Source organism: Nuphar pumila, chromosome 10, assembly GCF_984573655.1.
Source record: "Nuphar pumila chromosome 10, dmNupPumi1.hap1.1, whole genome shotgun sequence".
NCBI classification, from domain to species: Eukaryota; Viridiplantae; Streptophyta; class Magnoliopsida; order Nymphaeales; family Nymphaeaceae; genus Nuphar; species Nuphar pumila.
This window is the reverse complement of record NC_143258.1, coordinates 4,299,280-4,324,783: the sequence shown is the minus strand read 5'-3', so window position 1 is coordinate 4,324,783 and position 25,504 is coordinate 4,299,280. Positions and strand designations below refer to the sequence as shown.

At 37.0% G+C, this 25,504-nt stretch overlaps 2 protein-coding genes across 2 annotated transcripts; both read left to right on the top strand.

Annotated features, from left to right (window-relative positions):
* The first annotated feature begins 2,815 nt into the window (after nt 1–2,815).
* LOC149823301 (Calcium-dependent lipid-binding (CaLB domain) family protein) lies at nt 2,816–9,291 on the top strand. The gene is made up of 5 exons (XM_090020084.1): nt 2,816–2,838; nt 3,256–3,321; nt 4,492–4,630; nt 7,908–8,043; nt 8,988–9,291. The coding sequence occupies exons 2-5, from the start codon at nt 3,261–3,263 to the stop codon at nt 9,066–9,068; spliced, it is 417 nt and encodes a 138-aa protein (XP_089876210.1). The 5' UTR covers nt 2,816–2,838; nt 3,256–3,260; the 3' UTR covers nt 9,069–9,291.
* An 11,508-nt stretch (nt 9,292–20,799) lies between these two features.
* LOC149823300 (uncharacterized) lies at nt 20,800–25,224 on the top strand. Its single transcript, XM_090019916.1, has 9 exons — nt 20,800–20,868; nt 21,325–21,441; nt 21,524–21,818; nt 21,900–22,296; nt 22,591–22,690; nt 23,559–23,618; nt 23,720–23,803; nt 23,897–24,004; nt 24,837–25,224. Exons 1-9 carry the CDS (start codon nt 20,800–20,802, stop codon nt 25,143–25,145), a joined length of 1,539 nt encoding a protein of 512 aa, XP_089876042.1. The 3' UTR covers nt 25,146–25,224.
* The last annotated feature ends 280 nt before the right edge of the window (nt 25,225–25,504 follow it).

Sequence of the window (25,504 nt, the reverse complement as noted above, 5' to 3'; positions counted from 1 at the left end):
ACCAATCAACTTCCTTAACTACCTACTCTACAAACATTCCTTGTTTAGCTCCTTTTAGTGCCCACCACTTAATTCTAGGATCTTTCATATGTCTATCCCTTTTGCGGCATTTTCTAATTCTAAGATCTAAAATTAAGACTATGTTGTGTAGCTACACTTTCTCCCAGTATAACCTTACAATCGATGCAACAACCCCTATCACTCTTTCTAAGTAAGAAAAAATCTATCTGACTCGTATTAACCCTACTTTTAAATGTTACTAGGTGAGACTCCCTCTTCTTAAACCCAGTGTTTGCTAAGATCATATTATACGACAAACCAAAATCTAAAATCTTTTCTCCACTTTTGTTTTTTTCTTCTATACCATAGCCTTTATGGATACTCTCAAATTCATCCCTACTAATGCTTATATGTCCATTAAGGTCACCGCCGATGAAAAACTTTTCTCCATAAGATATCCCTTGTACTACTCCATCTAAATTTTCTCAAAATTGACGCTTAATGGCATCATCTAAACCTTGGCATCATCTAAACCTACTTAGGTGCATAAACACTAATAATATTAATAATATCTGTACCTAATACTAATTTAATAAGTAAAATCCTATCACCCTTCCTACGGACCTCAATTATATTATCTATAAACTCACGAATAATAACAATCCCTACTCCATTCCTATTCCTATTTATTCCTGTATACTAAATCTTATATCTACAAGGTTCTATCACTTTCTAGTATTTTTTTATTTGAAATCGTTCGGGCCCGTTACAGGACATGGATTAGGAGGTGGTTGTGGAGGTCATGAAGTTGGCAAAGAGCGATGTGCGGATGCATAACATGATGGAGGTTGAGTTCCAATATGCCTGCTGAGTAGCGCGACTAGGAATGTATCAAATGATTCCATTAACATCAACGCTATGCACAATTAGAACTCGAGTTTGAGCATTACAAATCATGACCACTATTTTAACATCATATTCAGGCTAGAACTTCTGACTTGGGATGATGGAGGTGAAACCATCAAGGTCTTTGGTGGCCAAGGGTTCAAACTAGGGTACATTGAAGCCTATAGGTAGCAGTCTTTTTTAGTCATTTTTCATGCTAGCTCAGATGACAATAATGTATGAAAGCAACCCAACACGGTAAGTTTTAAAATATTTTTATGTATTATCGTGGTTAAGTTTTATATATTTGTCTTTGTTAAGTATGTTACATTCATGTGATATTACTCAAATTTTAAATTGCAAGAGATTTTCAGAAAAAATATAAAAGATAGAGATGAATGATGAAGAAGGTCAGAACTCAACTGAGACAATTGGGTGCCATTGATGTGGAAGATAACTCAAATGATGCTTCAAAAGACTCTTTAGACACATCTCCCTTCATTATCAAGAAAAACTATTGATTAATATAAACATTTCAATCACTAATTAAGTACTTTCATGCATCGATACCCTCGAGAAAAAGGATCCTACCCTATGTTGATCCTATCCGTCCATCTGGTGCATATATGGGATCAATTCACATCCATGTGAAGATGTGGACTAGACTAATCCTAGCCATTGGTTCAACGGCTAGGATTGAATATAGGATAGATCCTATCATATGTCAGATGACGAAACTCATACGCGATATATACTAGCCTTCCATAAATAATGTTCGCCCTGTTAACCAACAATAACGTGCCTACCTTGTTCCATAACCTAATTTCAATTTACAAGTCGTCCCAAAATATTAATGAACAGGGAGGGTCCTTTGACAAGTCCATCTTGTCCTATAACCTTATTTCAATTTACAAGTTGACCCGAAATATTAATGAACTGGGTCCTTTGACAAGTCCGTCTGTCCTATAACCAGATTTTTTATATTTTTAATTTTTAAGTATTATTTTATTAAAAATACATTTTTTAACATTACAATATTAAAAATAGTTCTTTATTTATTAAAAAAATCAATTTCCTCACATCTTATTTTCAAAAAAAAAATTTGAACTTGCAAGTAGAACCTGGGTCACGTGTCCTGGTGTCCACTTGTCTTTGAGACAGGGAAGCAACTATTATTTTTCTTGGTGACCGTTGACGAGTCGTCTAGAGGAGAGGTCTCATATACAGTTCTGGTCCACTGTGAAAATGGAATTAGTTTTGGATCTAGAACTGGATCCACTCTTCAAAAGGTTACATACGATGTCGGGTCAAGCATGGCACGACCCATATGTGATCCATTTGCAACCCTAGTTGAATCCATCAAAAAGTATATCTTCCTTCATTCATCCAAAGACAAATTCCTCACAATCCATTTACGTAATATCCAGAGTATAAGACACGCTTATACCACTTTTGGATTCGAATCAGATTAGGATTGATCTTTTATGTCAGATCTATGTTCAAACTTGGATATAAATCCATTTTGTTTACACATTTGACATGTAAAAGCCATGGTTCCAGTCCAGTATCACAAAATATATATGTTTCAGATCCAGATTCGATCGTGTTATCAGATTTTATTCGAATTCGGACTTTGGGTATGGATTGACTGCATAAAATTTGGCTTCGTATTTGGGTCAGGCAGGATCCAGCCTGTATCCGATCTGTTTGCAACCCTAATCCGGTTCTACCCTGGATCCAAGCAAATGAGACCAATCGGACCTTGACCAGGTTATATTAGTCTTCTCCTTCCATCTCAGAGAGAGAGAGAGAGCGAGAGATCTAGAGAGAGAGAGAGAGAGAGAGAGAGAGAGAGAGAGAGAGAGAGAGAGAGAGAGAGAGAGAGAATGGTTCGTGGGATCCTCGAGGTATTCCTGGTCGATGCAAAGGGCCTCCACAGCACCGAATTTTTTGGTGAATATGATCTTCTTTTCATATATTTCCTCTCTCTATATCTCTCTCGCCCAATTCCAGATTGGATTTTGGTAAAACTATTAACACAAATGAGAAAATCCCATCCAATATTCTGTTGGATGTATTTTGGTAATGTTGAATGCTGAATGTTCTCCTCTCTCGCCCAATTTCTTGTTGAATATGATCTTTTATTCTCTCTCTCTCTCTCTCTCTCTCTATATATATATATATATATATATATATATATATATATATATTATATTACAAGGAGCGCAATTTGGTTTTTGCTTTTAATTTTTTTTTTTCATCTTTTCTGGTTTCATATTAATTATATGAATTCGTTTTTGCTTGATGGATTTTCTCTTTCATATTTCTCGACCTTTTTTTCACAAATTTGATTGTGAAACTATGAATCAGGAAAGATGGATCCGTACGTGGTGATACAGTGCAGGACCCATGAGCATAAGAGCAGCGTCGCCAGAGGTTCTCTCTCTCTCTCTCTCTCTCAATAATGAAGAAAGGATTGTGTTTAAGCATTATTGTCATTTGTGTTAAGAAACAATTATCATTATTTTTATTAATGATAATTAACAATTAATTATCCTAACTGGCATGGCCCACTTAGTGGGGGTCATAGTGGCAAATATTGCGAGATTTATGAAAATCTTGCAATAATATCACGAGAAATTGCCTCAAAGTTTAAAACGGCAATTTTTTGCAAGATTTTCAAAATATTGTGAGATTTATGAAAAAACGTAAATACTGTGATTTAAATGGTATATTTACCTTTTAAATGGCTATTTATCATGAAAAAATCATGTATTTTTATTTTTAAATATTTTTTATTAATATTTTCTTATAAAAATATTTTTTATATTTTTTAATTGCCAAGATTTTGCTGAAAAAAATGCGAGACTTTTGAAAAAATTTCAATTTCTCACAAGTTTTTGAAAAACAAGATTTTGCCGAAAAAACATTTGTCTATGGTCTGGGTTTGCCTTTCCCCGAATATTTGGTCCCAATGGGTTGGACCCTAGCTTTTGGGTCCAATTACTTAATTCACCGGTCTTATTAAATGGGTTTTGGATTGTACAGGAAGCCCAAACCCGGCCCATCCTGGGCCGCTTACCCGACCAAGCGTCCAACCCTAACTAGGGTCCATATCCAGTGGGTATATATGGAACCATGTCATAAATATCAGCAGATGGTCCGCCGAGTTAGTTGCTACCCCTAAGTATGATCCATATCCAGTAGGCATGTTATGAACATATATCAATTTTATCACTATATTTTCAGTGTCCTATACATTCCAAAAAATGTGATATTTTAATCTACCGTCTATTTTGAAAGTATCAAGTTTTATCTGGATATTAACCGGATAAAATCCCTTCAATATTTTTATGCATATACGTTATATATAGGTTTTTCTACATTTTTATACTTTTATATATTCGTATATCGAATATTTTCTGGCAAATTTTCCGAGAACGAGATTTGAGTCGCTTGCATGGGTTATGGACATTGGTACCCAGTCCAGGATTCGAAACAAAAGTTTAATTGTCGTGACCCAAATTGTGGACATTAAACTTGTTTTAGGGTTATTTATTTATTTATAACAGGGTTAATTTATTTTTTGTATTTTAATGAATGAAGATCAGGGAAGCAACCCAGTATGGAACGAGAAGTTCATATTTTCAGTGCAAATTCCCACAGTAGATGATCAATGCAAGCTCATGCTAAGGATTTTAGACCAGGATACGTTATCCAATGATGACTTCGTTGGCGAAACTACGTAAGTTTTTTTTTGTTAATGAATTTTAATTTAGTGATGTATATATATATTTTGTTAATGAATTTTAATTTATATATATATATATATATATATATATATATATATATATATATATATATATATATATAGAGAGAGAGAGAGAGAGATGAAAGTAATTCAACATTACCACTCATGAAGATCAACAAAATGTTGAACCCATGAACTGAACAAGAACAAAAGCCAAAAAAAATAAAGAAAGCACAAGAGAAAAGAACATTAGACATATAAAATGGGTTCATGCCGGAGCCACTTGCCTAGATTGCGACAAAAGATAGGTAGCATCAGCAGGAGGGAGTGGAAGATCACTAAGATGCATACGCAAGATCACATAAACATCTACCAAGATTTTATGCACCAGGTTTTGAATGTTAACTCGAATATGACGAAAATGAGCATCGTTGAGAGAGAGAGAGAGAAAAGGAGAGAGAGGATTGTTCTGCCCCTTTTTTAGTTAGGTCATATTAGGACCCTTTAAAAAATATAGTTTTAGGTGTTTTATGATAGATCTAAACGGTTAGATGTGTTCATAAACAAATTTTGTTTTGAATTGATTTGATGTAAAAAATATGAATATTTTATCATCAAATTTTAGTACAATATCAACTATTGATTTTTTTTACCTCTTTAAAAATACACATTTGAGCATAAAAATATTTAAGCAAAAACATGTTTTTTTTATTGAATAAACAATGATAAACACATTTAACGGTTCAAATCTTGTATAAACTACCTAAACCTTTTGAGGGACCTAATGTGACCTAACAAAAAAAAAGGGGGCAGCACACACACGGAAGGGTGTAAAGTCGGATGCGCCGAATGAGAATCAGACACAAGTTAAAAAAAGACTACAAAGACCTGCATTAAATGTCCAGGTGGAAAAAAAGATTTAGTAACGGATCAAAGACTACAACCGCCACTAAATCCCTTATATATTATAAATGTGCTGGAAGTAGCTCAGATTGGGGAAGACGTGGGTGAGGTTGGAGATGGCATGAGAGAGAGAGAAACCTGAAAGGAAAAGAGAGGGAGAGAAAGATGTGTGAAAGGGAGAGGGGCTTGAGAGAGAAAGATATAAAGAAAGAGAGAGGGGAAATGCAGTTGGTGGTAGGTGTGAATGAGAAAAAAGTGTTTGTGAGAGATGGGGTCCATCATATTGGAAAGTTGGAAAATGAAGCAATTTCCTTTGAAAATATTTCAAAAGAGCCAATTCCTACTAAAAAAAAAGAAAGCCCAATTTGACAAACACAAATTGAATTTGAATTGAACCTACTACTACCATACAAGTTTTTATCTCTAGTCGTTTCCACATTGGGAATCAATTCTACGAGAGATTGCCTTTCCAAACAATTGATGAGCTTGCCCTTAGGCAGGCATTAAGCCATGTCAAATGACCACCAAGCAAAAGGATTTCTTTGCCCATTTACAAAACAAATACCATCTCCTACTACCTTGTACACTCACTTGGATCCTAATGAGAAAATATTAAAACCCACCTCAAACAGAAATTACAATAAAAATACATGAAATCCCGAGGGTGGCACCGGACTGCTATCACGATTGCGCGCATGCACATGTTTGACGTAATATCAAACACTTTGTGAGTTCGACATTGCGCGCTACTTATATATATGTATATATATATATATACATGGGATAATATTGGCTGCACTTGTGGGTAAGGAACCCCTAGTACAAAACTCAAACATTTTTTTTTTTTTAGTGTTTTTTGCACATCTGAACCCTCCATATGTGATCTACGTGTTTGGGTAAGTAGAAATCAGAGCGTGGATGATGTTATTCTAATGTGTATATAAGATTTTGTAGGGGTTGAAAAGTCAACGGCTGACAATATATCAAATTTTCAACCCTCATAAAACTGCATTTTTATGTCAAAAAAATATAATGCAACAGTCGATTCACCTCTTTACATCCATACATGAAGACTTGTTTAAGAGGTATTTTGCCATTTTAAAATTTAAATCGTGGTTTACTTTTTCACTTTTAATATAGAGAAACCATGTCCAGGGTCAAAGATAGGGGAGTCAACGGGTCGGGTTTGGCTCGAACCCACGTGGAACCAAACTTGGACCAAATTTTTGGGTATGGTATCGGGTTTGGACCTGAGTTTAATCGGGTCCACTATAAGAAAAACTATACCCGAATCCGATAAGAACTACATGAACCAAACCCGAACCATACCCGGTAAAACCATATTTTTATCATTTTTACATTGAAAATTTGTGAGTCTTAATGGGAACTCGGGTTGGGTCTGGGTCTGGTATAAAATTTCACAAACTATACCCGGATCTATGTATTAATCGAGTCCGGATTTGGGACTTAATCAGGTCTTCTTATTTATCACCGTACCCTGCCCCCATAGGGTTTGGTTCGGGTTGGGTAGGGGTAAACCAGACCTGTTGACACCCCTATTCAAAGACACAGCTGCCATTCCAATAGCATAAAACCACAAGGTTAGGACCCTCACCCCTAGGACCTATGCTTGGCTTCAGCTTACTTAAGGGATATGATGCCCACAAGATTCTAACCTCAGCTGCTAAATACAAATGGTCCCCATGGGGTTAGCGTAGTGGGGTGGAGCCTTGGCCACTAGATGGGTGTTTAAGGTTTGATTCCTGCTGGCATTTCCTCTCTGTACAAGCTGATGCCCAACATAGGCTCTCGCAGCAGGGGTCCTAGCCTCGGAGTTTTATGCCGTCGGCATAATGATTATAGGTATGGCAGGTTGAGCCAGCGCGAGTTATATAAAAAAAACTAATACAAAAGGGCTCTTTAGTTGGACTTGCTACAGGTTTAGTAACTATTTTTTGTAATTTAATTACCTGAGGCCAACTAGCATAGTTCAATCTAGTAGATGGGGATTAAAAATCCTATTTACTAGTGGATATGTTTCAATTAGAAACCACGTTCAATGATACAAATCATGTTAAAAGTAAGGTATGGATTGTGGTGTCCATATGGGCTCCACACATATTTCTAGGAGGTAGCTTGAAGATCTGGCACAATGTAATTGCACACTTTTAAGTTTGGTGCTGCGCCTGATCACCCTCCATCTGGGCCAACAGCTGACAGGCTGTATCCTAAAGATGGAGGATGAACAGGTGTAGAAGCATACTAAAAGTGTGCAATCACATTGCACCTGATCTTAGTTACCTGCAATAATAGTGTGTAGGCTTTTTATCCTTCATTTCATGAAAAACTAAATTATCCATGCATGCAGGATATCTTTGAAAAACTTAATTACAGCAGCAGAAGAAAATGGAGTTGCTGAGATGAAGCCAAGCGCACACAGTGTCCTTCTAGCAGACCGAACTTATTGCGGCCAGATTCAAGTCGGGCTGACGTTTACGTTAACGGTAGGATTATTTGTTTTTTCTCAAAAAATTTGTGGGATTATTACTGAGTGATTATTGTTACAGTTGCTACAGTTGGTAGGTTTCATAATGTAGTTCCTTGATTAATAAATAATTCTCTCAAATTTCTCCATTGTGTTTTTTTAATAATTAAGAATAGCTCATTTCCACAAATTATTGGGTACTTAAAAAGACCTTTTCAAAGATGAATGGCACTTTTTTAGGAGTCACAAGTAGATTATACATATTTTTAAGGAGTTTCCTTTTTTCCTTATTGATAAGTAAACAGTGGACAACCAACTAGAAAATTCCCTTGTTTTAGACTTCTTATATTACCACCAAAGGTTTGGGATCTTTCTTAGACAGATGGGAAGCTTGTTTCCCGAAAACTCGCTTCGGAAGCGCGAAACTTCTCGCTTTCGAAATTTGATGCAATTCTCCCATGCTTATCCTATGCTTTCCACACGCTTCATCTATTTTTCTTATATGTTTTCTCGCTCTACTTTTCATGTTTTTTATGTGTTTTCTCTCGCTTCACACTCACGAAAATGTACTTTCTCTAAATTGACAGTCATCTTTTTTAGATTTTGTTAAAATTTAATTCTTAAACTAAAAAATCATGATATTTAAGAATAGTCACTTTTATTTTAGTTTCTATTCTCATTCAATTCTTATATATATATTTTAATTTCTCGCTTCCCGCTTTCTATACATTTTAAAATGCATCACTTCTGCTCGTTTTCCGCTTCCGCTTCCTAATCTAGCAACCTTGTTTGAGATAATGGATAGCAATGACAGAACACTACTAAGATCATAAACAGATAGCTTTCCTTTTTTTAATATGTAATCATCTTGACCATGTTTAAAAATTTAGACTTGAATGATAAGAAACTACAGCTGTGACCAATAAAGGCTACTTTTTAATTGCTATCTTGCTGGAATTGCAGGGAGAAGACACAGAAACACAGAAAGTGCATGATGAACAAGATGAAGACTTTGGGGGATGGAAACACAGTTTCAAAGACTGATGATTGTAGAGTAGATAATCATATAATATGGTTTTCTTTCCACCTTTCCAGGAAGCATTCAAATTATGCATTTTGGTCAGGTTATAGGTTGCCATGACTCTGATTCCTCTTTGTATTAGTGCTTGATTTGATACTCAGTTGAAGTTCATGGTTCATTTTATTATTATTATTATTCTGACATAGAAAGCTGAGATTAGGCAGACCCTTACCTGTCTGGGTTCATTATTTTCTTTTAATAATGGGAAGAAATAACCACTTTGGTTTGAATGTCTCGTTACGAGTTGACCACAGCCCTGTTTTGGTGTTCGCAGTATAAAACTTATGAGTACTCCCCCTCCACACCGAGGATACTTTCTTGTTGGTTTCAGCCTTGCAACAAAGTGCTCGCACCCTGAGTATCGAACTCTCGACATACTTCAACTTGAACATAGTAAGTCTACCCACCTAGCCAGGAATTCAGAGCCCTTGTGAACAAAGTTCATGGTCCATTAACTAGGGTTTGGCTTGTTAAAGTTTGAGCAAGAAATGTAGAAATCATAGCTAATTTGGTTTGAATATTTAAACTAGTTGGGCATTTCCAACACTTTTTTTGCAAATCCAACCATGTGGATGTGCTTGGCATGATGAATTTGCTAGGAATTGGGTCGTGCATTTTTTATAAAAATGTGATTTTGAATGCTTGAATATTTATGAAGATTATGAGCCATTGATTTTAAAGCCTTTAAAAAAATCTCATTTATGCATCAAAATCCTATGATTCAAGAAGGGGTTATTATAAAACCAAACATGTAGATCACATCCCTATGGTTGATTCAAGAGAAAAGAACAAAAAATCCAGGAAAATCACGGTTCACACATTAGTTTTCATATTCTAGTGACTCATATATATATATATATATATAGTAATGGGTCCGTGCTAAACTCATTCGGTGTTAAACCACGTGCTGAATGGGTTTTTTAGCTTCTCCACTGCTTTTTATGCGGTTGTGGCTCTATAAATGTGTTGGGCATGGTAGATTTACTAAGCATCCACACATGGATCATGTGTTTTAGATGAAAAAAATGATGTTTGGAGCTTCAAAAATTTACAAAGATTTTAGATCATTGATTTTTTGAACTTTATAAAAATCCACCCATGTATTGGAATCAACTACATAGATCACACCTGTACTATCAGATTTTAAAAATAAAATGAAAAACCCCAAAGAAACTATTTAGCACGCTGTTTAACACCAAATGGGTTTACCATGGACCCATTACTCTATGATTATATATATATATAGTAATGGTTTGGTGCTAAACCCATTTGTTGTTAAACCGAATGCTAAATGGGTATTTCAGCTTGTCTGGTGCTTATTATGTGGTTCCAACCCTATAAATGTGTTAGGCACCATCCATTTACTAAGAATCCACACCTTGATCATGTGTTTTCGATGAAAAAAATGATGTTTGGAGCCTCAAAAATTTACAAAGATTTTGAACCATTGATTTTTCGAACTTTATAAAAACCCATCCATGTGTTGGAATCAAACGCTTCAAGAGCTGATCCCTATAAAATCAAGTACAGAATTTAAAAAAAAAAAAGCCCGATAAACCTATTTAGCACGTGGTTTAGCACCATATGGGCCCATTACTCTCTCTCTCTCTCTCTCTCTCTCTCTCTCTCTCTCTATATATATATATATATATATATATATATATATATATCACTTCTCATATTCTAGTGTCAATCTTTAGGGACAGATCCCCCACTTGTTGACCCTTCTTCCTATGTATTTTTTGTAGCTTAGTAGAAAGCATGTCTTAGATCAGGCATTTTTCACGTTTAGATGTGCCCAAACCCAGTATGTTGGAGTGTTATTTCAGTATGATATGGATTGTGTTTTATTTTCCCACCTCCTTCACAAGCTAGTCAACCACTATATATATTTGGTTTGATGTGAAAATAATTTGTAATGAAATGGAGATAGAATTAACTTGTATACGAGTATGTGACGATTACACTAGTTAGTTTATGGTCCTTGTAATTAAGATCTTTATTTTCTCTATATGGACATACTGGATCCACTAAAAAGGACTAAAATCAAGCCCTTCATGTACCCAAACAAGAGGTTAATGGATCAGATATGATCCAACACAACATTGATCTAGATCCAAAAATAAGTTGATTAGATCCATTTCTCTATAAGAACAACAAATGGATCAGCATTGAACGATTCGTTCTCCATTTGTTGTTCTTGAATCAGCAGTAGATTTAGGACTTTGCTCAAAGTGACTGGGTTATGCCAAGTCTTAATGGTGGTGCAGATTGCAGCGTACTCTGCAGGGTTGCCTCAGAGAATGTACATGATTAGATCCTCCTCAGGTACCGGCCATGAGGCCTAGGAATGGCAGTGGAACGGGGGAGACGGGGCTCCGCTTTGCCTTGTTTGGACCGAGGATGAAGGACATGAAACGTGCAATAGATTGGGGATGGAGGTTAAAATCAAAACCCGGGATGGAGGCGGGAATGGACTTATTCTTGCCCGTGCCCCGTCTTCAATCTCTATTAAGAAAATTATTGTTATACCTTTGTACATATTATAAAATCATATATATATATATATATATATATATATATATATATATATATATATATATATATATATATATATATATATATATATATATATATATATATATATATATATATATATACATAAAACCCTTTCTTGGATCTCTCCTCTCTCCTTCTAACAAGCTGAGCGAGCTATCATTTATCTGCTCTCCTTCTAACAGCAGAAGGACCAAAGAAATGGAGTCCCGCCCTATTTGGATCGGGGATGAAGGACATGAAACGGAGAATGAACGGGGGATGGAGGTTAAAATCAAAACCAGTGCAGAGATGGAGGGCAAAATTTTGAGACCCGCACCCGCACCATTGCCAGTTGATGGAAAAGAATTTTACTGTTTTTGTACAGTCATCCATTGTTGTTTCAGCCTTTTTTATGCTGCGATGCATAATTAGCAGTGTCAACGGGTCGAGTTTGGTTCGAATCCAAGTGAAACCAAACTCAGAGCTGATTTGAGATACTGGTATCAGGTCTGGACAAGGTTCAATTGGACCCACCATAAGAGAAACCATACCCAAATTCTACAAGGATTACATAAAGCAAACCCGAACCATACCCTGCAAAATAATAGTTTTTATCCTTTTTACATTGAAAATTTGAGGATCTTAGTCGAAACTCGGGTCAGGCCCAGGTCTGGTATGAAATTTCACAAACCATACCTGGCACACCCCTATGCATAACTTTCTTTGAGTGCAGTCCACACGTCAAATGAGGTTCAAAACCTTACTACCTGTCTGTTAACCGATTCAGATAAGGAGTACAAAATCCAACTTAGAAAAAGTTGATCTTGTCTTTGCCAAATCACATACTCAGGGCTGATCACCTGTTTGTCTCCACAGGGAATCTGTTTGACAGGGGCATGGCTTGGTTCCATCAACGAACCAGTGAAGGCCATAGGAAATAAGCAAAGGCAGGAACTGAGATTCCTAAAGTAAGTAGTTATCTAAGGTGAGTTTAATGGACAGGAAATATTGAAGGGTGGTGGGAGCCTGTAGGAGTGGCAACAGTTGGGAGTTGTTGGTGGGTGAGTTGGAGGATGACATCCTTCTGTGCTCTGATACCATAAAAGAGCAGAATTGAAATGTAGTGTTATGTATCGTATTTACTGAAATGTATATAGAGTTACAAGAGATTTTTAGTTACAAGGAAGCAGTGGCGGAGCCAGAAGTTTTTCGTTGGGTGGGCAGACTTCGGGTGGTGATTATCGACCTCTATCGGTGGCGCAATGGATCGAAGCCTCTGTGGTGGTGAAGATCATAGATCGAGATCGAAAGCCTGTTTCGGTAGTTGAGCCACCTCCTTCTCGGTGGTGATCCAGCAGCAAGCCGAAGGTCTTCCAACTGAGGTGCCTCCTCAGCTCCCTCTCGGAGGGGACGGTCCTCGCCACAGCATGAGGCGGAGCAACTCCCTCGGCTGACCCCATCCCATGTCCACCGTCTCCTGCGTCTGGGTGCCATAGGCCATAGGGTACTCTGTATCGCAGGGAGGCTTGATCTCCACTCCCGCACCACCCTGCTCTGATCTTCTTCGACAAGCATTCGCAAGGAAAGAATGCAACCACCAAATCGTGCGGAATGAAGAAGAAGACCCGAGTCGTATCATATTTCGACTCGGTTTCTAATTCTGGGGTGGGCGACCGCCCACCATGCCCACCCCTGGCTCCGCCACTGCAAGGAAGTAAATATGTACAGATCATGATAGCTTGATTTCAGAATTTGATAGTAGGATTTTTAGGATCTGCTGAGTAATCTTTCCTGTTGCTGTTGGTTTGGCTTAATTTGTTCCCTGTTGTAGCCGTTATAGATTCACCATGGTGCTTGGATTGGAAACCTTGATCCTTAACAAGTTTCTCATTGGCTTTGGTCTTGCAACAAGGGACATGTACCTCAAGCATCAAACCTTGATGTCTTCTGACTTAAACATGTTAAAGCCGGCCTATATCTAACCATGCATGCATATCCCTTTTGGGTTACCCCCAACAAAAAAAGAAGAAGAAGTCTTGCCTTAATGAGATAAGATATTGTTATCTTTAGTGCTGGTAGGGCCCAGGGGTGAAGCAGGAATCTAAATTAGAATGGACACACTTGCACTATGAAAGAAAAAAATAATTACTAATAAATGAAGTTCCATGAATGAAATATCAATCCAATGTCTACATTGCTAATATATCAAACTACTTCAATAAAATATAGATATATCAAATAATAAAACAAATATGCAAAAACATAAAAAAAAAACTCTAAAATCATAAGAAAAATAAAAAATAGAATCATGATTATTTCTATTTATAAACTACTAACAAACCCTCCACGATAATAGAAATCAAACATAGAATGTGATGATTATTACTAATTCAAATGCTAACTGAAAAGAAAAAAGAAAATTACAAAAAGTCCCTAAAGCCCTAATATAATCATTCATGTGGTTTGAAATTATGCAAATCAAATACCTGAATCCTAACAAAAATCATAGATTATGCATCTATGTTAATTGATAAAATAACAAACAAAACCCTTAATATTCTAAGTTTTAAGTTCTAACCAAAATCAAGTATTCATTTTTTTTGGATTCATGGTTCATAATAATTGAAAAAGAAAAATACATAAACCCTAAAAGCATAATTCAACATTCATGTTGAAAACACCAAATTGAAAACCTAATTCATACAAACATCATAATTATGCATTTATGTTAATTGATAAAATAACCAAAACCCTTAACATTTTAACCAAAATCAAGCAATCATTATTAATTATTCATGGATTCATGCCTAATAGTAATTGAAAAAAATAGAGAAAACCCTAAAAACATAAATAAATATTTATGTTATTAAAAAAAAACAATTCAAAATCATGTTTAATGTTGATTAAAAAGCATAGAGATACCTAATTAAACATTAGTAATGATAGGGTGCTCCCGAAGCACCTACTCCCACCTAATATATGCTTTAGATTTTCAAATTTAATGAAATTTCTTTGTTGATCAAACCTTATACATATGATCTATAAGCATTATCTAGTAGAAACCAAGTTTTGGATTATGTGATTATAGCATACATGTAGGTTTTTGAAGACCTTTATAAATTAGTGCCTCACAATCTATCACAATTTCAAGGCTTAAAAAATCCTATTTTTATGTCCAAATCAGGATTCCTATCAAATAAACTATGTTGAGTACATCTATAAGGTCTTATTGAGAAGATACAGAGTAGGTGCTCTCAGAACATCATATCATTACTCATTAAGTATTTATCTCATTTAAAAATCAAAATAAAACCTAAATGTGAATTGAAAAAAATACAAAAAAAATCCTAAAACCTAATTAAATATTCATGCTATTTAAAAAATAATTAAATAATAAAACTCAATCCTAACAAACATCATTCAAATAGAGGCTAATTTAAAGAAAAACCCCAAAAATTCTAACTAAAATCAAGCACGTGGAATCATGTTTAATGTTAATTGAAAAAAATAAAAACACCTAATGAAATATTGATCTTATTAAAAAAAATAAAATCAAAGACTTAAATGCTAATTTAAAAAAACACAAAAAACATTAAAACATAATTAAATATTCATGTTGTTTCAAAAAAAGCAAATAAAAAACCTAAATTTTAATTCCTAACAAACATCATTCATATATATATATATATATATATATATATATATATATATATATATATATATATATATATATATATATATACTAATTGAAAACAGAAACCCTAAAATTTTAAGTTTCTTTTGTTTTTCCATAAAGAAAGTTAGGGTTAAGCAGACCTCTACCAATTATAAACCCATACCATTTGGGGTTCAAACTTGCAACGTTCCAACACGAGGTGACTAACTGCTCCTGCCAAACAAGTGAATCCCCCATTGGTAAAATTTTAAGCTTCTTATTAAAATCAAACATGTGGAGTTATATTTAATGTTGATTAAAAAGAAATAAACACTTAAAACATTTGTCTAATTTGAAAAACCTAAATGCTAACTGAAAGAAAAAAACACAAAACACCCTAAACCTTAAAAATATATATATATATAAGAAAAAGAAGAAGACCAACAATGGCATGCCAAATCCGCTAGACAACAGACGGCTGGATGCATGGTGTAGACAGCAAGCCTGAGACCCTAACCCAGGTTGAGAGAGAGAGAGAGAGAGAGGACTTGCGAGGGGTGGCATCGGAGGCCGCCGCTGGTCGGTGAAAGGCATACCGCCAGAGGTGCAGACGTTGTGGGGTCATGGGCAGGGGCGGAGCCGCGGGAGGCTGGCATTGTGGGGTCATGAGGAGGGCCAAAGAGAGAGAGAGAGATTAGGGATTTAGGGGGGAGATGGGCATTTGATCAGAATGAAATGGGGTATCGTCCATCGGGCCCCCTTTCAGTCAGACACCAATCCTCACCTTGACCCGATTCAGGGTCGGCATTGCCCACATATTATGAGGGTCAGGGTCAGCACTGCCCACCTTGATCCATATGCCCTTTTGGGTTATCTGTGGGTCAGGGTGGGCACGGGCCCACCCCCATAAAGTTGGCTCGGTCCCTGGAAGCAAACAAACACTGCTTTGGGTAGGCATATTTACAACCCCGTCTTGCTCAGGCTCGGCTCATTTGTAACTAGACCTTGCCAGCACATGGCATGTCTAGCTCATGTGAGCCAAGCCAAGCCAAGCTCGGTCAGATGAGCCATAACCGAGCTGGCTCACTTGACAGAAAACCCTTTCATTTCTTGTATGTGTTCATACCGAGATGCTCGAGCTCGAGCCAAGCTCAAACATGCTTATTTTTTAAATGAGCTAAGCATGAACGGTCCTCTGCACTACAACACATATACAACTTGGTTCTTGACTGAATCACACTGGCTAAACGACACAAAGAACACACTATTCTTGTGTAGTTTCCTATTGAGAATATAGCAAGAAAGGAGACATAGAGCGTGACTAAATTGGACTATCTCAGTGATGGATGTTCCTGACTATGACTGGACTAAGGATGACAGTGGAACGGGGGGAAACGGGGCCCACCTCGCCCCATTTGGACCGAGAATGAAGGACATGAAACGGGGATGGAGGCGGGGATGAACTTATGCTTTTTTTCGCCTCAACCCGTCCCCGTTTCCAATCCCCGCCTTGCCCCACCCCGCTCCATCCCCTATCTTTCTTTAAGGATGGCAGTGGACCGAGGGAAAATGAGGCCCCACCCCACCTCGCTCTGTTTGGACCGGGGATGGAGGCGGAATGGAGGTTAAAATCAAGACCCGTGCAGGGATGGATGGCAGGATTTTTAGACAGGGCAGGGGCGGGGAGACCTTGTCCCCCACCCATGTCCACTTCCATCCCTAGACTGGACATCATCTTTCTCAAAGGGATCTAGTTCTCCTTCCAACTAGAGACTCAAGACCAGGTTGGCTTTGATATGGTTTAGTTCCTTTGAAGGTGTGGTGGTTACCATTTAATGGTTTATGTGGGCCCCATCTGCCTCTTTGTGACAAGCCTAACAGCTTTAGGCCAGTTCTGAACAATGGATCATCATAAATTTCACAGGCACAGCAATTGTTGTTTTCAGTAGAGTAGGCTGAGGGTAGGAGTGAGCAAACGGGCCGGCCCGACCCGACCCGCTAATGGATCCGGCCAATCGGGCGGTTGAGATCACATTAAACATGACCATCATTTCCCCACCGTACATCCTAGTACTGGTTCTAAACACCTGAAAAAATAAGATAGTTGCATGTGTCTTTTTGCTTAATTTGGCTGCCTGCATGCATTTGCCATTGCAGAATGTATGCATTGAAGTGGATTAATTTAACAATTAAAAAAGATATTTTTTAGTAGTAATATTTTAATCCAATGTGAGGCATTAAATTTTTTATCTCTCCATAAACACATAAATCTTTAACCTAATACATGTTTTTACTAAATAAGCTATAATAAACACAATTGCAACTATACTTTTTCGGTACACCACTACATATTGAAGCTCACTGTTTTGGAAGTTTAGTAGAAAGAGAAAAAACTTTTCTTTTTCTCAAGAGAAGGGGAAAGCTTTGAGAAACCTGCTTCCAAAAGATGGGAAACTCGATTCTTTTCTTGGGAGGCTCGCTTCCTCTTTGTTTCTCAAATCGATTCCCTTTCATTTTTTATCATTTTTCGCTCACTTTTCGGGTTTTTCATATTAGAAAAATATTTTTTAATAAAAAACTTAAGTGTTGATTTTATACCGTATCATACTCATGTTCATGTCATTTTTTATTTGCTTTCGCCTCTGCTTCATATTGCTTTCTATGTGTCATTTTTTCATGCATATGAATAATTGTTTTACAAATGTATCCCACTTCACGCTTCATACTAATTTTTAACACTCACTTCCCTGCTTATGCTTCATGCATCGCTTCTCTTATCCATTTCATTTCCATGTAACTATGGTTATGACATTAAATTAGTTAGGACCTGCCAATTCCTTTGCGTATGTGTATGTGCATATCTTTCTTTACCTTTCTGCGGAGATCAAGTGTGTGCGAATGCGTATGTGTATGTGAATGTGTATGCGTATGTGTATATCTTTCTTTACCTTTCTGCGAAGATCAAGTGTGTGTGTGTGCGCGCGCATGCACACAACAAGCTCTACACATGGTGAAGCTACAAGAACCTATTAGTTCCATCTGAATTTGCTATACTTCCTAACTAGTTTGAGATAGGTCCATCAAAACATCAACTTAGATCAATACACTCAATTCTAGTCTTTTTTTTGTGGGGGGCAGGGAAAACCTACCAGCTTCAATTGCACATTGAAAGATGTTCAGTTAGCAAAACCTTTGAGGTCTTCCTTGCCCACAGGTGAGTACACTAGGCCTTGACCTTGCACGGAGGTGGTATCCCATGTGGTAAGCCGAGTCATGTGTCAAGCTGAAGGCCTAGGATCGAATCCCTTTGCCACATGGGGTGGCTGTTGCTCGGGTAGGGGTCCACTTAACCCCATTTTGCCTTTTTGACCTTGCAACAAGGGACACCTTCATAGGTTTTAAGACTTTGATGCCCCCTTCGAACACACAAAAATTTGAGTCTTTTTTTTTAATATAGCACACAACAAAAAATCAAACATTTATTTATTTTTAAATATTTTTTTAAAAATTTTTATAAATATTTTCTAGCATTATTGAAAGAAAAAACCTTTTTAACAAAATATTCATTCCATTGATGCATACAATGATTGATTGCAAAATTTAGGAGTGAGCTATCACTGATTCTTTACAAAATTATATTTAAGTACAATTCTGATCAAAAAACAAAATACAGAAAGAAAAAAGTTCATGATCCAACTTAAAAAATACAAACCTGTTTAATTATAAGTACCTAAAAAAAAGTAGGACAAATCACAAGTCTCAATGGCACGACTATCCACTATGCAATAGCGAACGTGAGTAGGTCACAAAAACAAACTAAACTCCAACTAAGTTCATGACTAACAACAAGTCTTAAACCCCGATTGAGTCATAACGATCTCTTGTCCGATGACAAACTATCGTTGCCCTTAGCCAATAAGACGGTGCCCTGGGCAGACATAGTCCAAGCTCGGACAAGCCTTTGAAAGTGGGGGTACAGGCTGAGCTCACCCAAACCCTTTCCAGCCCTGGTCCGAAATAAGTATTTCATTGTGCCATTAATATTCATCCAAAAGTGGAAATAAGCATCACAGAAATTTATGTATATTGAAGTCAAGCTCCAAAACCAGCACTCCTTAAAATCATGCTTTTATTTTTTGTCATTATTGTGATTTTTTTGTACTTTTCCCTGACCCTTAACTTACCACCCATCCAGATTTCTGTACCCTACTGAAACTGAACCCCAGTTTTTTTATTATTAATTTTTTTTTTTACTGTATTGCCATTTTGGATGTTAAGGGGGAGCATTTATCACCCAACTAACTACATATCCACCACTATCTTTTGGTACAAGGGGTATCAACGGCTCAGGTATGATCCGATTACTACATATACCGGATCTGGTAGAGTGAGAGTTTAGTAACAAAGAAAAATGTCCAATTAACTATCCGGGTCAGACCCATTTAGCATACAGAGCTAGTATGGCTTATGTAATTTCATACCACATCTGAGTCCAACCTGAGATCTGTAATTTTTCAATGTAAAAAGTCAATATGTATCAGGTCTTGTTTATGTAATCTTTATAGTACCCTTGTGTGTTTTTTGCAATGATAGATCCGACCGTACCTAGGTCCAGACCTGGTAGCAGTACATCAAAGAAGAATCTGGGTCTGGACCCACCTAATTCCCATGAAAGTCCATCCCATTGACACCCCTATTTTGTAAAACTCCTTGAAATGAAGGTTAGAGCTGTCAAGGTTGGGTTTTTGTCTCAAGTATCCAAGTATGGGCATAAAAAGTGTCAAGTTGAATGTTATTCGGGTCGATTGAAACTCGACCCGCAAAACATGTGGGTCAAGTCAGGTTAAGGCAATGACTTTTACCAGATATCCAACCCGATCTAACTGGCCAAAGTCTTTTGTGACATATTGTTATAAAAAAAAATTAAACGTATTGTAAATATCGTCTAAATTAGGTGGATTGGATTTGGAATTCCAAATTTTTGACCCGACATAACCCGAGATGCAAACAGGTCGGATCCTGAACAGTTAAATACATGGGACAGTGGAGTTTTGTCAGATCTGGAACAGCCAAAAAAATGCAAAATCCCCATCCGGGATCCAACCCATTTGCATCCCTACCCGAACCCGATTGTTTGTTATTTGGGCGAGTTTAGGTGCACCCTGATGGATCGGATACCCGACCCATTAACGGCCCTATTGAAGATGATCATGCTTTTCATGTCATCAGGGTGCCTGCAAAATGTAGGTGGAATCATGTGATCAACTCCCAAATTAAAGAAAATCACGGCCACATATGACTTCATTTTCTCACAGGCTCCACACTTTTCTTCCTACTTTCCCAGTTTTAACTTCTTGGTTATACAGTTTTTAATGGCACTAACATGGAATTCAAGACTCCCCATTTTTGTCCTCTGTAACGAACTCCCGGGATTTCTGAATCACCATTATTGCTTTCTGTTCTTTGTTGAAATTTAAGTCACTGTCTGCTTGTGGGCTATCATGAAATTGGAAGAGTTCTTGATGCAAAACAGCAAGACGGAGCAGAGGAAAATGGAGTTGCAAGAGGAGGTACATATTCTTCAAAATTATGTAAAATTTACTGTAGATTATCAGAAGACAGTTTTCTGATTAACTCTATGGGAAATGGTTTCTGGTTTGATTAATAGTTTACTGTGGAAAATATATACTATTCATTTTCTGCATTTGAGTTTTCTCATGGTTAACAAAACCTGTTATAGAAAATTCTGAAGTTTTTCTCAACTGGATTTTCTAAATGAATGTTTCTTTTGCACTTTGACAGAAGATTTTTTAAATGGGTATTTGGTATTCAACAATTTAATGGGAGTATATGATCAAAAGAATTTTTTGAATTCTGTGTTTCAATAAAGTCTTGTGAATTAGTTGATCATGAATATGCGTTTTTTTTTGTAGAGAGAAATCATTTGAATATCTATTGCTTCATTTCTTCTGGTTTCAGTTATGTGGGCAATCTTATTTTAGAGTAACAATTCTTTGGTGTTTCAGGTAGGGGAGTTGCAGAAGATTTTGGAGGAGCAACAGAAGTTGCAGAAAGTTCTGCAATATGCTCTTCACAAACCTTTGATGGCTCACCATTACTACTATCCTTCTCTTCCACACAAGGCATGAAACTCTTGCATCTTCCTGTTCCAAGTTGAGCCACTTTCACTAGTGATAAACTCAATTTGAACACGGTATTGTTCAGGTCCAGCTTCTCCTCTCAGAGATTGCCATAGTGGAGGAAGAGATATCTTACCTTGAAGAGAAAGTTAGTGATCTTAGATTGAGCCTGTATCAGGAAAAGAAACAAACCGAAGAGGCTAAATCTCGTAGACGGCACCATCGGAAGCACCAACATCACGGGGACTTCTGTATGCTTCAGACTAGAAGTGAACCTGGTGATCTAGAGCAATCTTCACCACAAAGAGAGACGAAATCTTCATGGACCCCCTGCTCTGAAACAAGAGCTCTGTTCTCTGACAGAAACCTTGCAGTAAAAGGTGATAATTGCTCGAACTCGATACACATTCTTAATTCAAAATAGAATTTCTTACATTGCATAATTCTTTACTTTGTTGCAGTAGACGAGTTAGTATCGAGATGCAGCAACGAGAAAGACACAGAAACCAGTAGTGAAAAGCCCAACCAGCTCTCTGAAGAATTGGTGAAGTGCTTGATCAGTATCTTTCTGACACTGAACAAGACACCACAACTCGACTCTGAATCTTCAGCCATCATTCCCAAGTTAACCCTTTCCTGCATGAGCTCTAGGAGCTTCATTTCCATGTCTTCCTTTAACTCTAAAGCACCAATCTATCTCTCAAATGATAGGTATCTGCTAACCTATCCTTACGGCATGGCCAACCATGACTGCTTGCCAGGAGATGTTGGCCCCTACAAGAACTTCATTCAATTCACCAGGAATTCGCTGAACTTCAGTCAGATGCCCCAGTGCAGAGCTTCTCTTGAAAAATTAAGGTGCATTCCCATCCAAAGTCACTTCTCAATTCCATACTAAATGAATTTTGATGACATTTAGGGTACGTTTGGTTGTGTTTTTGAAAAGTGAAAATACTATTTAAAAGAGATTTACTTTCAAAATCTCATGAGATTTTAAATTTTATGAAAAAGTAAATCTCACTCAAATGAGATTCACTTTTTAAATCTCACTTTCGAGTTCTGTGCCAACTCACCTTTTATGAGGCTTATTTTTTAGGTACTGTTCAAATCAAATTCACTTTCTAAATCTCATGTGATTCCAAATGTATGCAGGTATTTGATGAACAAGATCTGCACTGTGGATTTGAGGTCCTTGACTTACAAACAGAAGCTGGCGTTCTGGATGAACACATATAATGCCTGCATTATGCATGTAATTTTTACTGGACACAGTCCGTCTATGTCACATGAACACTTCACTAAACATGGGTGTCCTGTGCTGGCACGACACAGGACACTTCATTGACACTTGACACTTCATTGACACTTCATAGCGATAATGAAACATGTGTAAGACATGGTCAACATCATGTCTTTCACTTTATCTCTCTCTTTTTTATTGATTGTGATTGCTTATTTTGTGTATGCATTTTCTTTTAAAACTTTCCATTGATTATATTACATTTTAAATTTTGACTTAGGCTTATTGTTATAATAATTTACAGCCGTTCAAGAATTTGCTGCCCATTAGATGATACTCTCTCTCTCTCATATATATATATATGGGAAATGGAAACCTACAAAATACATTTTTTGGTGTTTTTTCAAAATTCAGACAGATGTGATCTATATATTTGTTTTTATAGGAATCACTTCTTGGAACATTTGATTATGATGCATGGATAGGTTTTTATAAGGTTTCAAAAATCAATAGCCTATAATTTTCATAAATTTTTTAGGCTCTAAATACCATTTTTCCATCCAAAATGCATGATCCAAGTGTCGGTTTCTAGTAAATCAATTGTGCTGAACACATCTATAGGGTCGAAATTTCAAAACAAATACTGAAAATCCACTATCATGTTTCATTTAATAGGTTCTGTATTTTGTAGGTTTCTGTTTCCCTATATATGTGTGTGAGAGAGAGAGAGATGACCCTAGTGTCCTGGTTTTATAAAAATCTCATGTCGCACCAAACATGCCCATTGTATCCCCTAGTCATATCCGTGACTGTCAAGGATGTACACTTGTTTGAGGCACAAGCAATTCATTCTATATTGTTATTGTGTTTATGTTTCCAGGCATTTCTTCACTATGGATTGCCTTCCACACCGGACAAATTGCTTGCTCTGATGAATAAGGTACCTGCAACAACCCTTCTCATCATCAAATTCAAGTGTTGATGCAGATGTATTTTCTTTGCTGGAGTATATTTAATCAACAGTAGAAACTAATGCACCAGGCTGCATTAAACGTGGGTGGTATAGTACTGAATGCACTAGCAATTGAGCATTTCATTCTAAGGCATCCTTGTGATTATAAAAGTGTAAGCATCAACCATTGGCTTGATTATTTTAAATTTCATGTATGATGCATATTCTAAAACCTTTTTTTTTTTGCTCAATGGTAACAAAAAAAGGGAATGGTGGATGAGAAAGAAGTATTGCTAAGGCATGCATACGGTCTGGGTTATCCTGAGCCAAATGTGACTTTTGCTCTTTGCCGTGGCAGCCGCTCTTCTCCTGCTGTAGGTGAATTGTTCCTCTCTTTATCATCCCAAAAGCATGCATTTTTTGAGAAACCACCCCCATGATCAAAGACCTAACCGCGCTGGCTGTGCCTGCTGTACTTGTGGTCACTGTCCTGGCAGCGTAAAACTCCATGGGCTTACTACACTTGCCCCCAGAGAGTCACCACGCTTCAGCTTACGCAAAGGATGATGCCCATGAGATTTGAACCTAGACCACCTGCTTAGTGGCCTATGTCCCATCCCACTATGCCAAACCCCTTTGGGGCTCCTAAAGCATGCATTGGTTTTCCTTTTTAATTTTCTTTCTCACACTTGCCAGAATGATTCTTAATTTTGCAAGATTACTCAAGTGGCCATTTCAACCATGCATTAGCTCTTAGCATGATTTACATATAGGTGCCTAATCTATGGCAGATTTACGTTTAGCCACCTCAGGTTTCAAAAATTTAAAATAAACATCTCACCTGTTCAGAAATTAGTTGGTTAGCCGCCTAAGTTACTCTAGCATTCATTGCAATGTAAAATTACAGTTTTTTCCTTCGAGCCAGAGAGAGAGAGAGAGAGAGATTGGGCCACTTTTAAAGAAGCAATAAAGCATTGGTTTCAAGAATTAACTAGAGCTAGGTGACCAAAACAGTAACTCAGCTGTTATCTGAGCAAAATTGGCATTTATCTTACAAATTTAAAATCCGAGGCATCTAAACATAGTTTCTCCATATGTTATGCACCTATGTTTAAATTAACTCTAGCTGTTACTTTCTTGTTCCAAGTTTTACTAACACAGAATGTAGAACACCCTGAACTAATTTGAGATATGTGGCACTTCTAGATGAGGGTGTACACTGCAGAAAATGTGGTGAATGAACTAGAAACGGCGAAAACCGAGTATTTACAGGCTTCAATTGGAGTTACCATGAAGAAAAAGATAGTGCTTCCCAAGCTTCTGCACTGGTACATGCGCGATTTCGCAGATGACTTGGAATCACTCTTGGAGTGGATCTACAGTCAATTGCCAAGGACTGCATCATTGAGGAAGTCAATAATGGAGTGCTTAAAGGGAGAAAGAAAGTTGCCAATCCAGAAAATGGTAGAAGTGCTACCATATGAGTCTGAATTTCGCTACATATTAGCATTGTAGGCTGTTAAGTTTTGTTGGTACAGGTGAAGCCCAAAACAGTAGCCAGATTCTGCAGCCTACCCTCCATATTCCTTCCCAAGATTCCACTGTACATGCAATATTGTTAATTTATTACAGAAACAAAAAAGGTTGCAGTAATTGTATACAGCATATCTCAACTAACCACCAAGCGTCCTTTCTATGCACTGTTTTGCAATTTATCAAATATGGGAATGAAATTAAGAGGAAGCTTACTTTTTTTTCTTCTCTTTTCTAAGAAATTAACTGCTGCTTTGGAAAATTAAGCACATACATATTCATGAAAAAAAGAAGAAAATTCTAGAAGCTTACTAGTTGGCTAATTCGGATGATCTTTCACT